Here is a 13,611-nt window from a genome sequence, read left to right on the forward strand (position 1 = left end):
TGCACTTGTGGCTGATGGATGCTGATTTAAAAACCCACATAAAATATGTAACACCTCGCTGAAACCTTAAACAAGAATAAACAATTTGGTATTATCCTTTCAAATGAGTGGACTTACTCATTTTATGAAGATCTGCTCTGTAAATGAGGAAAACTGACATTTCAGCCTGGCTGATCAGATCCTGGTGCCATATGGCAGACCTGACTTTGTGAACTTAATTTCAGCTTGGCAGAGGCCACTGCAAAGGGGTTTCAGTCACATAAGGTGACCAGTGTCTCCTGAGGTCTCTCATGGGGGAGTTGAAGGGACTAAACATCCCCTGGGGTCATCAGACCCCAAATGCAAAGCATGAGGCATGTCCAATTGGACAGGAGATGGGCTTAAGAGCTTTACTTGTGCTAAGTAGTGCCTGGCATTTCTGGCAGTCTGGGACTCTGCTGCAGCTCCATCATGTACTTGTACCCATGAAGCTGAAAGAATTAAGCAGGGATGGGAAACCCACCATGACCGTACACATCCAGAGCTGCAGTGGCTGCTCCCACCAGTCTGGGGCATTTGACAGGTGAGTGTCAATGTAAACAGTGCAGGTACGTGGAGGAAATGGAGTTCACAGGGCACCAGGCCAACTGGGAATAATAAACTCACAGAACTGGGAATAATAAACTCATGGAACTCATGGCCTGTGGTCAGCCCTTAGCCATGGCCTAATTCCTGGCTGGGTAAGAGTCCCCTTGAGACAGCCTGAAGGAAAGTGAGTGAAACCTGAGTTGGTACCAAAGAAGAAACCAAATCCAAAAGAGGAAACCAAATCTAATGCTCAGGGTCACTCCTGTGCTTCTTTGTGTTACAGAGAATGCAAAGAGCAAGTCCCAGCACAGGGGACTCGAGTCCCACCTGATGCTTGATGCACTCTGGGGGCAGAGTGGCTGGAAGGCAGCCCCCTGGAAAATGACCTGGGAGTGCTGGTTGGCATGGCTGAACATGTGCCCAGGTGGGCAAGAAGGCCAATGGCTCCTGGCTTGTACAGCAATAGCGTGGCCACAGGAGCAGGGCAGTGATTGTCCCCTGTGCTGAGCGCGGGTGAGGCTCCTCGAGTGCTGTGTCCAGTTCTGGGCCCCTCGTGACCAGAAAGTCCTTGAGGAGCTGGAGTGTGTCCAGGGAACGGAGCTGGGGAAGGGGCTCAGCCTGGAGAAAAGGAGGCTCAGGGGAAACCTTGTGGCTCTGCACAACTCCTGACAGGAGGGGACAGCCGGGGATGCTGGGCTCTGCTCCCAGGGAACAATAAGGACAATAGGGAATGGCCTCAAGCTGTAGGGGTGAGGTTCAGGTTGGACATCGGGAGAAATTTCTTCACAGAATGGGTGATGAGACTGCCTAGGGGCTGCCTAGAGAGGTGACAGAGTCACTGTCCTTGGAGGTGTCCAAGAACGACTGGACATGGCACTCAGTGCGCTGGGCTGGCTGACACGGCGGGGATTAGTCAAAGGTTGGATTCCGTACCTCAGAGGTCTTTTCCAGCCGAAGTAATTCTGTGACTCTGCGATGATGTAAATGTTGCCGGGAGGTATTTCAACCCTGCTCACGGGTGCTAAATGAATTAAAGGAAGGCAGGGATGCAGAGCAAGGAGGGGTCCGGAGCTGCACCTGCGACCAGCGCTGTTACCCTGGCCCCGTGTAGGAGGGGCCACAACAGCAGCAGCACTTTATCCAGCTCAGCTTGATGTTCAGAAATATCCAATGCAGTTGCATTTTCTCCCACAGAAAGTGGGAGAGCCGACACGCTTACAACATTGCTTTACAAAAAAAAAAAAAAAAAAAAAAAAAAAAAAAGGAAAATAAAAACAAACAAAAACCCCTCCGAGATGATTCAAAATCCGCCTGCGCGGATGGTGACAGCAGCTGCCTGCAGCCCTGCCCGTTGCGAAGAGCAGGGACCAGAATGTGGAACGAACGCGTGTTTATTTCTTCCGCCGAGCCCAATGACGGCTTTGCGCAGCGGGGAATTGGTAACCACCAGCTCCAGCGGCTCTGCCAGGCTCGGCAGGAGCCGGGGCCTGGTGCCTCCCTTCCAAAGCCTCTTCCAAATGGGTGTACTTTTGGAGCGGGGCCCGGGCAGCGGCGGGGATCACCCGGTCCCCGCTCGCACCGCGCCACCTCAGGCGCCCCGCGCTCCTTCCCTCACTGCAGATGGCGCCCGGCCGCTCTCCCCTCTGCCCGGCCGGCAGCCGCCCCGCTCTGCCCTCAGCCAACATGGCCGCTGCCCGCGCAGCCCGGCCCGCTGCCCTCATCAAACAGGGCGGCTCCCGTTGGGCTCCCATTGTGCCCGCCCTCCGCGCGGCCCGCGGCGGCTTCGGCGGCTTCAGCGCGCTCGACGCAAAGATGGCGGAAGCGATTGCGGGCGTTTGAATTCCAGGGAAGCCGCCAAATCCGCGCACAAAGGCGGCGGGAGCGGCGGCAGCCGCGCGGCCGATCCATGGATTCGCTGCCGGGGGAGGACCCGACGCTGCCGCTGGCGTTCGAGGGCAGGTACGGGGGAGCTGCGGGGCGGGGACGCGCTGGGCAGCGCGGGTGCGTGTGGCGGGGCCGGGCCCGCCGGCCGCGGACGGGGTCCGGGGGACGAGCCCGCGGGCGTTGTGCTCTCAGCGCTCTCCTCCTTCTTCCCCAGCGTCCTCCAGCTGCCGGACATCTCCCGCGGGGACCGCCAGCCCGGCCCGCCCGGCGGACGAGGTAAGGCTGGATCGCGGCCGGAGCCCGCGCATCCCTGCCCCGGCTCGGTGCTTCGCGCTGCTCCCCAAACCCGCGGAAAAGAGCTCAAACTGGCGGCAGAAAGGGAAAAAAAAAAAAAAAAAGGCTTTAAGTGATGCGGGTTTTTACGTAATTTAAGAGTTTTTAAGATCACGGAGCGCCAGCAGCTGCTGCCGTCACTGCTGTGTGCTCGCTGCCTGTGGTCATTAGGGCTTTCAGCCTTATATAAGATGATCAGCGGTTCTGTGCGGCGTGTACTTAAAATACTTGGGATACCCAGCGAGGCCGCGCTGCCTGGTCCCATTCTGCTCAGGGTTAGGGAAGCTGAACGCTGTGCCTCATCCAGTTCTTGCTCCGAGGATTTATTCTTGACAGCGCACCTCACATAGCCTAATTAAGTGTACATCTTAATTTAGGTGGGTGATGGAATTTGGGAGTTTAGGTGATAGACAGCTTACTGTGATCAGAAAGGAATATACATGCTGACGTGTAATGTACACAGGGGGCCAGGCAGTGACTCTCTCACTTCCCTAAAGGTTTTGTAACCTTTAGATTAGTGTAGACCTTTGCCAAATTGAAGCCCTACTTAGAGAGATTCTGCTGTCTGAACTTTTTCTGTCTACTTAATGTCTAGCGGTACCAGATGTGGCAGAAGACACAGTCTCACCAGCTCGAGCTCGGACTATGAAGGACTATGAAAATGTAAGCAGAACTTTTAATGTAAGACTCAGTGACAGGTTTATGGCCAAGATATTTCCAGCGTGCTGGCTGAAGTGTTGACTCTTAGTTTGTGTCAGTTGATACACATCTTTTGGAGGTGTGACCAGGTGAATGTCCCTGTCCATGCTTTGAACCTCCATTTCTTAAGTGTCGCTTTCAAAAACTGAGGCAGGAATTTGTTGTTCAGAGCAGGCAATGCTGTGCTGAAGTTGTGAAACAAAATTGGCACCCTCTGCTCGGAAGTTCCTGCAGCTCACCAGAAACATCAGAACTTGGTTTGCACATCTGTTGCTGATTTATTTCAGGGAAGCATCAAGTTTATTTTCATTTAGGTTAGTGTGGGATTTGGCTTTTTAAATTCATTGACTTTTTAAATTAATTGACTTTTAACTTCATAACATGAGTGTGCTTGGAATGCTTGTGTTGTAGAAGTCCAGTATCATTGTGACAATTTTGTAGATAAAAGTATTTTGGCACTTACTAGAATATAAAGGAAAACATTAGATTTAAAAGATATGTTAACTGTACGGGCTTTTAAAATTGAATAAGACAGTTGTTTATGTCTGCTGGATGATTTGATTGGGCTGTGTTGCAGGACAACTTCCCTGTTAAAGACTAGAGTGAAAAACTTTTAAGGTATTCATTGTTGTGTGAAGAAGCTGTAGAGTGGAAGGCAGTCTAAAATCTCTGAGATGATTGCTAGAGATAAAAACTGTGGCTGCTGCCTTTGGGCTGTGCCAAGAGTCTGCAGTTTCAGTGTGCTGCGGCTGCTACCTTTTGTGGCAGTGCTGTGTTTGAAATGAGTGTTTCTTACAAACTCTTTCAGTTTCTTGTGGCCTTACATCACCCCTGAGAAGAAAGCTCTGCTCTTTGCTCAGAATTTAAAGCTTGTTTTGGAAAGCCTTTGGTGAAGGATGTTTTTTTGTAGTCTGTATCTATTTCCCTTTCTCTCTTGTTTTTCTGTGTTGGCTGGGGTAGACAGACCTTGACATTGGTATGTGCTTAACATCTCTTACTGTGATGTGTGCCAAAGACCTCAGTCCAGAATATATATTTTGCTATTGTTTTTCTGTCTGCAGGATTCCTGGGCATGGGAAAAAAAAAAAAGTTGCAGAAAGAAGGAAAAATCAGTTGCTGTTTGTCCTGTGTGATGTAGAGCAGGGGCCTCCCCACAGGTCTGGCATCCTGGTATGCTCAGACCCCTTGTGTTAAACTGAGCTCTAAAACTTCCCCTGGGAATGAGAACTTTTATGGATGCCAGTAGTGTAATGAAGCTCAAAGATCCATTGACATGAAGGAAGAAGTGTGTACATTAAACACAGTAAACTTATTTCTATAACTCTGTTATTCCTACAGGCTATAAGAAGGATGTAATGAAAAGAATGGGCTCTGGCCTCGTAGCTCAGAGAGAACAGGATGATGTACTGCCCCTTAAGTGGGCTAAAAGGTGGATCCGTGTAGGAAAGGTCCTTTAATGTTTATACCTGGAGCAGGTGCTGAGCTGGATAATGTTGGAGGTGCAGATTTTTGAATTATTTATGGAGTCCCACTTTGTTGCAATATGGAGGTAACCATTCTATTATAGAAAACATGATTACATGGGCAAAGTGAAAAGCATCTCTGAGGAGGACCTTGTTATGGGTAACAAGGTGTTCATGAACAGAAAGGGTGGTGGGTATCACTTAAGGGAGCTGGGTAATAATATTTGTGGGATTCTTTCTTGTCTCTCCAAACCTTAGAGTTTTGCTGTAAATCTAAAACAGCCTTTATAGTTGAGAACTGTTGTGCTGTGAAACCACAGCCACTGCTGACAAATCCCTTTTGAACAAAACTGGCTCCATGCAGACTTGGAACAGAGCTCATCTGAGCTAGGATTTGCTGCCATGCTGTTCATGCTGTGGAATATTCTGTGCAGGATGTATATAATTGCCTTGGTTTTCATTCCTTTTGTTTAAATACAGAAATCAAAATACACAAAGGAATTAAGACTGAGTCTTCAAATGCATAAGTTCAGAAGGTTGCTTTTAAAATCTTTTTGCAGGGTGAGCTTTCTCACATTTTACATGTTTTCTTTCATTAAGCAATAACTTATAAATTGTCTCTGTTCTCTAACATTCATTTAAGAAACTGAACATCAGAGATGACATTTGTTTCACTCCTTTTATGATTCCATATGTTTATGATTCCATAGTCTGTTTCATTTGCCTTTTGAAAATATTACCCTTAAGCACTTTGGTTTATCTCTGGTGCCACTGAAATACATGTAACAAGAGTTGTGAAATGCTGAATTCTTTTGAAATAATTTTTCCTTTTGACTCAGAAATATATTAAATGTAGGGAGACTAATTAGAAGTTCAGCTGGTACAACTTCAGAGTGTTTTTGTCACTTGGACTTTTTCTGAATGAGCAGGGACTGCTGGGAATGATTTACTGACAGGTTGCTTCAGGGTGTGGGAGTGAGCCACAAAGTTTATGTAAGATTTTCAATTGCTTGGATGATTTTCACTTCTGTGAATAGCGACAGCTTTCTGGGCAGGGATTATTGAACTGAACAGTTGTTTGCAGATGCAGGTTCTGAGTGCAGTTACAGAAAGTAATCTTGGGTTTCACAAGCCAAATATTTTGGAAATTGTATTGCTAATAATTCTTACAAATAGCACTGTAGTGTTCTGGAAAAGCCTACATAAATATTTTATTAGTAGCTCTGTAACATATTAGATTTCCATTTGCTGAAAGCATCTGGCAGGGGACATGAGTCTTATTTGAATGAATGTTTTATGCTTCCTCTCTTAAAAAACTTTAGAGGGAGACTCCTTTCTTTAATGAAACCATCAACTAAGTTACTGCTTCTACAAGGAAGGTTAAAAGTGATAAGCAATTTTTCCCCAAAGAATTGCACTATGAATTATGGGATGGGACAAAGGTTTTTTTGGTGTTCGATTGGGCTCACTTGTGTGCTTGTGGCTTTTCTTGCTATGAATAAAGTTACCTGGGTCCTGTTAATGAAGCTGCCTTCCCCGGCTCTTGCTTAGAAAATATTTCTGTTCCAACATGAAAACTGTATTGTGTCTTGCATTTTGTTCAAGGTCTGTCATTTAGAAGAATTACTTAATGTTGTTAGATTCAAAAATCTCTCCTGAATTCTTGTTGTGTCAAGTCAGTCAGTATTTGATACTTTGGGGAATAGTTGAGAGGGCACAAGGCTGTTACATGTTTAATTAACACCTTCATAATTGGACATACATGTGTGTCACCCACATGTGTGTATGAGTTTAACCATGTCCAGGAGGTGGAATTCTGGTCTTGCACTGGTGAAAGCAAAAGTGTTGGAGGTTAGGATTTCTTTCCTTTTTTTCCCTTTTTCTCATCATCTTTCTTCTTTCACAGCAAATCACTGATCTGAAAAAAGAAAACTTCAACCTGAAACTTCGTATTTATTTTCTGGAGGAGCGAATGCAGCAGAAGTTTGATTGTCCCACTGAAGAAATCTACAAAATTGTAGGCATTTAGAAACATTTCCTGGAACTGTCTCTTTTTGAAGAGTTTATTTTGTTTTGTTTGTTTTTGCCTGTTTCACTTGACTTTTAAGTCTTTTTTTTTTGTTATTGGAAATTTTGATGTGATTATTTTATTCTGACCTTATCCTTTTTAGTAATAACTTAAATTAAAGTGACCTAAACAGATGCTTTCCTCAGGTCTCTTTTCCATAATGGGATGGAAACTTGAGTCTCTCTTGATGCATATTTCAGTAGTTAAGAGCATAAATTGATGTTTGGGTAGATCACTGTTGCAGCTGAATATTGCTGCCTGGTCTTCTCCACTGGTGATTTATTTTGTAATTGCTGATGTGTTTAAATGGTGTTTGTCAGCTTCCTGGCCAAGGAGTTCTTTGTACAGTTACATCATGAGAGGTTTCCTCAGGCTATAACAAAATAATTCTGAAATTACTAAAAACCTCTGTAGTTGATAAAATCAGGTTTTGAAAAGAAAATAATATATCTTGTAGCTTAAAGAAAAAATATGCTTGGAAACCCTAGAAATTCCCAAACTGAAGTGCAGTACTCCCTATCAGAGCAGCTAAATGTGTGTGCAGGGGATTTGTATTGCTTGAGTGCAATGGTCCTTAATGCTATTGATATTTCTGTAAGGCTTGAACCTTGCAAAATATGTCTTTTAACAGCTACATGTCTCTTCTTATCCCAATGATACTTTATATTTGCTGGTCCAAGCAAAGAGTAATCTACACACTGCCAATAACTTTTGGGATGGGTGATCTTCCAGTTCTTTCCAGACATTTTTATTCTTTTCTCACAGAACATTGAGCTGAGAGTTGAGATAGAAAGTCTGAAGCGTGAACTGCAGGAGAGGGAGAAGCTACTCATCAAGGCCTAGTAAGCACCAGTTTATTTCTTGATGTCCATTACTTAGGATTTGTTTCTATGTGTTTTTTCCTAATGCTTTAGGAGTTGGAGGATCTAAAGAGCACTTACTTAGAAATGTCTGGTTCAGAACTAATCCAGGCTGGCAGCTGTTGATTGCCCCACGGGCCTCAATTGCAATGGAATTTTCTTTGTTTTCCTGAGGAGCAGATGAATTTTGTTTGATCTCTCCAGGTTGCTCCGAGGGTATTGCTGTGCTTTGAAGGGAGCCTTGCACAAGGTCCTGCTAGAAAGCAAAATTCAGGTGGCAGTCATGAACAAGTGATTATCTTGTGTTGAGCAAGGAGACCCTACCTGTTCTTTTCTCACAAGGTATTAACAAATACTGAAAAGGCAGATGGAGAGATCTCAGCAGCTCCAGGTCTTCAGTTTGTTCCAGTGCTGCTTCCTGTAGAAAACACAGCTCTGATGAAGGCTTTAGAAATATTTCCCCTTTTCATCATACATCTAAAATGTTTCTTTATGCACTGTGCCAAGGCTTTTATGTGGAACTCACAAACAGCACCCAAATTGCTGCATAGTCTGTAGATGTTTGTAGTGAACCTTAAAGTGATAAGCAGGTACACAGAAGGTGGAAGATGCTTGAGCATAATCCATCAGCCTGAAACTGGGACCTGAAATGTTTTCCACGTTGATATGCACTGGGATTTATGTCTGTGTTGTTGTCTTGCAGTAAGGCACTTGAAAGCTTGGCCCAGGGTGGTGATGCTGAAGTGCAGCATGGGAAGGAGGCACAGAAGAAAATGCAGGAGATGGAGGAAATGCTGACTGGCAGAATAAACCTTCTGGAAGAGGTGAGTGGCCACAGCTGAAGGAATATCAAGGAATCACTGCTGTCTTTGTACTATTATCTGAGATTTGATACTGTGCTCAACCTATATTTTCATAATGTCTTTTTTTCATTCCTCACTATCAGTGCTTGAGACAATTTATTCCTGTATTTATTGTTGAGTTCTGGTTACTTTACAGGGGAATTGTAGTGTAAGGGGAAGGGACCCACAAGAGTGATTGAGGTACATTTAAAGTGAATTCCTTCAGGGAGGAGCAGTGGGGAATTTGCATGACCTCTTACTCATTTTAGTGGAACTGGGATTTATGAAAGCATTCTTTGTGCTGTTGAATTGATAGAGAAGTTTTTAAATTGCTTCCTCTGTCCCAAATCAGGCAGTCAGGCTGGTGTTTTCCAGATCTGATAGGCTGAAGAGCAGATTTTCTGGTCTCATGGAAATGGGGTATTTTCTGTAGCCCAAAGATAGTGCTGGCCTCTGACATTAATTTTGTTCTGCTTATGAATTTAAACACTGCAGTGTGGTTTTAGTCACAGGTTTACAGAGCACCATGTAATTATATAGATCTAGGGAGTGCTAACAAAGATTCATTTCCTTCAGAGCTCTTGATTGACAGGTGAATGTTGGCAAAACAGCTTTTCAGGAGAGGGGTTGAGTGGAGAAGTTCAGTGGTGAAGGAGCTTTTCCTCTCCCTCCTCCAAAGAGATGATTTTAGTTTAGATGTGAAGGCAAGGGAGGAAATGGCTTGTTAGGCTACAAGGAGGATTTTATTTCATAGGAAACTAAATTGGGTGAGCACAGCAGGGAAGCTTGCAATGTAAAAATGAAGATCTGAATCAAATTTGATGTAGTATATGGCAAGTTGTTTTGTGTCTTTTTTTTTTTTTTTTTTTGGTGTTCTCCATCTCTGTGAGCTGGGTCACCCAGGGGAAGTTGACTGAAATCTCTGGCTGTTATCTCCATTTCTTTTGCTGTTCAAGAGAAAAAAATGTCTGGTTCATACTTTATCAATTCCTGCACAATATTATAAATGATGTTGGAGAGAGTTCCAATTAGCTACAGTGGGCCTGGGAATATTAATTTTATTGAACAAAAAAGCCCTTCTTTAACCTCTTCCATTTAAGTGTAGCTATTTATTATGATAGTGGGAGGACAGTGGGACAAAACCATTTTATAATTGCTAAATCTAAAACTGTAGCATGGGGGGGACTTTTGTTTCCTATTCTGCTATCAGTTAGGATATTTTTTATTTCTTTGAAACAAAATTCCCTTCTTTCTGTACCACAGAAAATGGATTAATCTTGAAAATGCAGCCACAGAGTTCAGAAGCATTTACAAAGAACTTGAAATACTTGGTAAAAGTTCCTAAATTGAACATCCTCACATATGTTGGCTAAAAGAAACTTCAGTATGTGAAAAAATTAATGAGCATTTAGTTCTTAGAGGCATCAGGATTGTGTGTTTTAATTTCAGAATCTTAAAGCTGCCCAAGAAGAGGTGGGAAAAGCCCTTGCAATGACAGAGAAGGAGAAAGCTCTGAGAATTGCTGCTGAGCAGAAACTGGCTTCAATTATCAATGCCCCTGCCAAGGATGCAGACAAGGTTACAGAAGCTGAGAAAGACAGGTCAGAACTGTTGCCACTGATGTTTCTAACTGCTGCAATTCTTTATTGTTAAAGTGTGAAGAGTCAGCACTGCTTTGGGTTTGCTTAGTTTGGTCCTGCCCTTGGATACAGCAGAGTTACTGGCCATCCATGAAGAGCATGGCAACACAGCAACCAGTTTAGTGCTTTGTAGAGCAAAGTCGTCTTTAAAAGTTCTCTGAAAGCCTGCAAGGGTCAGGATGTGTGAAACATAAGCTCATAGGTCAGGCTGGTAAATTTACTGGGAAGAGAAACACTGTTATAAATACAATCCAGGATACAAAACATGAGGAATCAGGGATGGCATCTTAAGCCTCAGGTCTGCCAGAAAACATCATCATTGTTCTTGGAATACTGGGAGTGTGAAGATGTGTATTGATAGAAGCCAACAGCACTGACCTGACTTTAGTATGGGGTTGTTTTTTTTTGTTTTGTTTTGTTTTGTTTATGTGAAATGAGAACCACTTAAATACAAATTTAGATGAAACTGACTACTTGAGAGATACTTGCTGATACTTGCTTGCACATAAGGATGTGGTGTGTGGGCTAAGAAAGGAAATAGGTGAATAAGGTTTCTGTGTGTGCTGTAAAGGACAATGTAAGTAAAATAGTGGAACTTAACTGTTGATATTTGAAGTGGTATTGGAGGAAAATAAGAATGAGCCCTTTGCAGATAGCTCAACCCTTTTTGCTTATGTTAACCTTACAGCCCTTTTTCAGGTTTTACAGGGTTATGAAAGTCCTTCCTTAAGTTCTACAAGTACTGTCTTGAGTCTTAGAGTTGTCTGCAAGATACACTGCAGTGACTGGAGAATTGGTGGTAGATGGTGCAAGATTAATACTTAAAATCTTGTCATTTTAGACTTATAGAGCAACTGAATCTGTCACTGAAAAGTAAAGAAGCTATAATTCAACACCTTGAGAAGGAAAAGTCTCAGAGTGGATCTTCTGATGGGAACTTGCCAGCAGAAAAAATCAGAGAACTTACAATTGCCTTGAGGCTTGAAAAGGATAGTGAGATAGAGGTGAGGAAACTGTCTGATGAATTATATGTTATAAAACCTCATGGGGGTTAGGATTTTAAAGGTCTTATACATGACACTATGTGTGTGACATCAGCCAGTTTTTTTAAATATTATTTCCTCCTCTGTTTTTCTTACCATTCATGGGTTATGCTGTGGCTTGGTGGGCAAAATTCATCCTTATTTATCCATTCCTTCAGTGGGAGGCTGTGTTTCACTGACTTGATGCCTGTGGAATAGAGTGCAGTTGCTTTACAGAAGTATATATTAGAGAAATCCTAGATGTTAATGATCCCTCACTGCATGACATAACTGCTATAAAAGTTAAGAATGTGACTTGGGAAGTGTCTCTGCTGTTATGGGCTGAAATAAAAGCTGTGGTAAGGGAGGTAGGCATAAAAACATCTCATGAAATAAAGTGCAAGTTTACCCTTTAGCTTACAAAAAGTGCAAGAATCAGTCTTTTATTTCACTTGGCTCCTAAATAGGAAGACAGAGATCCTGAAAGCTGGGAGGTAGAAACAGGTCCTGAGGCTTGTTGTCTTCTTTTTTTTTTTTCCTATTGGTTATTCAAAGACAAAATTAAAGCTGGCAGAACTAAGAAAGTGAATTATGGAGGCTGTCAGGCATCTGAGAATTTTTCTTCCCTTTTGTTTTGGAACTTAATATTGCTCAGCTCAGTACATACACACTTTTTTGTCTGTGTCAAGAATTTTTTATGATTGGATTGATTAGAGGTAGTAAAAGTTTTCAGTTCTGTGTGGTCTTGCAATTAAATCAATCTGTGCTAGGAACTGCCTCCCTGGTTTCACAAGAGTATTTGTGTTTCAAGGTGAAAACAGCATCATCTTTAATAATTTCACAGGAGGTGGTCAGGGTGCATATGATCATTTGGGGGCAGTATTGGAAAAAAAAATCCGATGAATACCTTTGCACAACTCTGGTTTTATGTATGATTACTTTTTTAAAACAAATAATTCTGTAACCTCTGTGGGGAAAAGTGCTAATTAAAATCTCTCTTGATAAAAGCATCTTGCTGACAAAGATAAATGTCACATAAAATTGCACCTCTATTAACTCAGCAAGTGCAGTTGTTCTGTCTTATGCATGGAAGAACATGTCTTTAGGGCTTTTGTTCTATTTTCTTTTTTTTTTTTTTCTTCTTAATTTGGATTGGTTTGTTTTGTGCCCAAGGTTTTTAAGCTCATTTTGCTTTACTTTAATGGTTAATGAGTGTATTTGTGTTGAGAATCAATGAAAGTGGCCATAACAACTGTTTTGTTCTTATAGGCTCTTAGAATGGAGCTTAAAAATGAGAGAAATTCCTCTGAAAAAAAAATCCAGGTAAGTTCCAGTTTTGCTCCTGTTTCCTTGACCCCTTACAGTGTGTGTTGGGCTCCCTCTGTTATCCTTTCATAGGTAGAGGAGGCCTTGACTCCAAGGGAAGCCGAGCAGGTCCTCTGTTAAGTTCTCTTTTATATGGGATGACAGGAGGACCCCTCCTGTTTTTTGAAGCAATTTTCAGTAAAGCTGATAGTCACACTCATCAAATATTGAAGCTGATGCTTGTGGCCTGCCCCCTTCTTATACACTATTCCAGGCACTTCTTTAAGATGCTGCCTCTCATTTTGGGGACTGTATTTTATGTTGGTAATCTGAGTAATAAGCTCCAAGAACTCTGAGGGAGTGTACTTATTAATGTGCAGTTATAGTATCTCTTAGTGGGAAGTTAATGCAACTTTCACATAATCTAATTTAGTCACTCCAAGAAGAGCTGCAAGAGAGAGAAAATGAGCTTGCTGTTGAAAAGAAGAATGGTTTGAAAAGGGATAAAACTATCCAAGGACTAACTGTTGCTATAAAAGCAAAGGAAAAAGAGGTGAGGGTATTGTGATCTTTCTGGTTTGTTGAAGTGCCACGGAGGGGGGGTTTGTGTGTGTGGCAGGGTCTGATCTTACTGTAACCATGGGGAGGCCTCGAGTGGGTCCCTGTCACTGCTGTCACCTCTCTAAGCAGTTCTGCTTGTCTGCAGTTTGGCTCTTGGACTGAAGGAGAGAGGAGAAAGTATCAGTTAAGTATCTTTCTCCCTTAAGAGCTTGATAAAAAATGTTTTCAGTTGCATACTGATTTTTATCAGCTCTGAGCACCACTTAGACGATACGAGGGGTATTTCATGTTGTTGAGTAAGTGGAGCTGTCAAAGGCAGCTAAAATGAGAGAGGTCAACATCAGCTGAAATTCAGATTGTGTGGAAG

The 13,611-nt window shown here is 43.0% G+C and overlaps 1 protein-coding gene across 1 annotated transcript in view; it reads left to right on the plus strand.

Moving 5' to 3' along the window:
• Nucleotides 1-1,964: 1,964 nt before the first annotated feature.
• Nucleotides 1,965-13,611, plus strand: part of CDK5RAP2 (CDK5 regulatory subunit associated protein 2) — a 70,071-nt gene continuing 58,424 nt past the window's right edge. The window contains 12 exon segments of the mRNA XM_068211445.1: nucleotides 1,965-2,212; nucleotides 2,214-2,256; nucleotides 2,258-2,526; nucleotides 2,666-2,727; nucleotides 3,380-3,447; nucleotides 6,853-6,963; nucleotides 7,780-7,856; nucleotides 8,578-8,698; nucleotides 10,166-10,317; nucleotides 11,198-11,360; nucleotides 12,648-12,701; nucleotides 13,117-13,236. Coding sequence (XP_068067546.1) covers nucleotides 1,980-2,212; nucleotides 2,214-2,256; nucleotides 2,258-2,526; nucleotides 2,666-2,727; nucleotides 3,380-3,447; nucleotides 6,853-6,963; nucleotides 7,780-7,856; nucleotides 8,578-8,698; nucleotides 10,166-10,317; nucleotides 11,198-11,360; nucleotides 12,648-12,701; nucleotides 13,117-13,236 — 1,473 coding nt within the window. The 5' untranslated portion in view covers nucleotides 1,965-1,979.

This window comes from Anomalospiza imberbis, chromosome 21 (genome assembly GCF_031753505.1).
Source record: "Anomalospiza imberbis isolate Cuckoo-Finch-1a 21T00152 chromosome 21, ASM3175350v1, whole genome shotgun sequence".
NCBI classification, from domain to species: Eukaryota; Metazoa; Chordata; class Aves; order Passeriformes; family Viduidae; genus Anomalospiza; species Anomalospiza imberbis.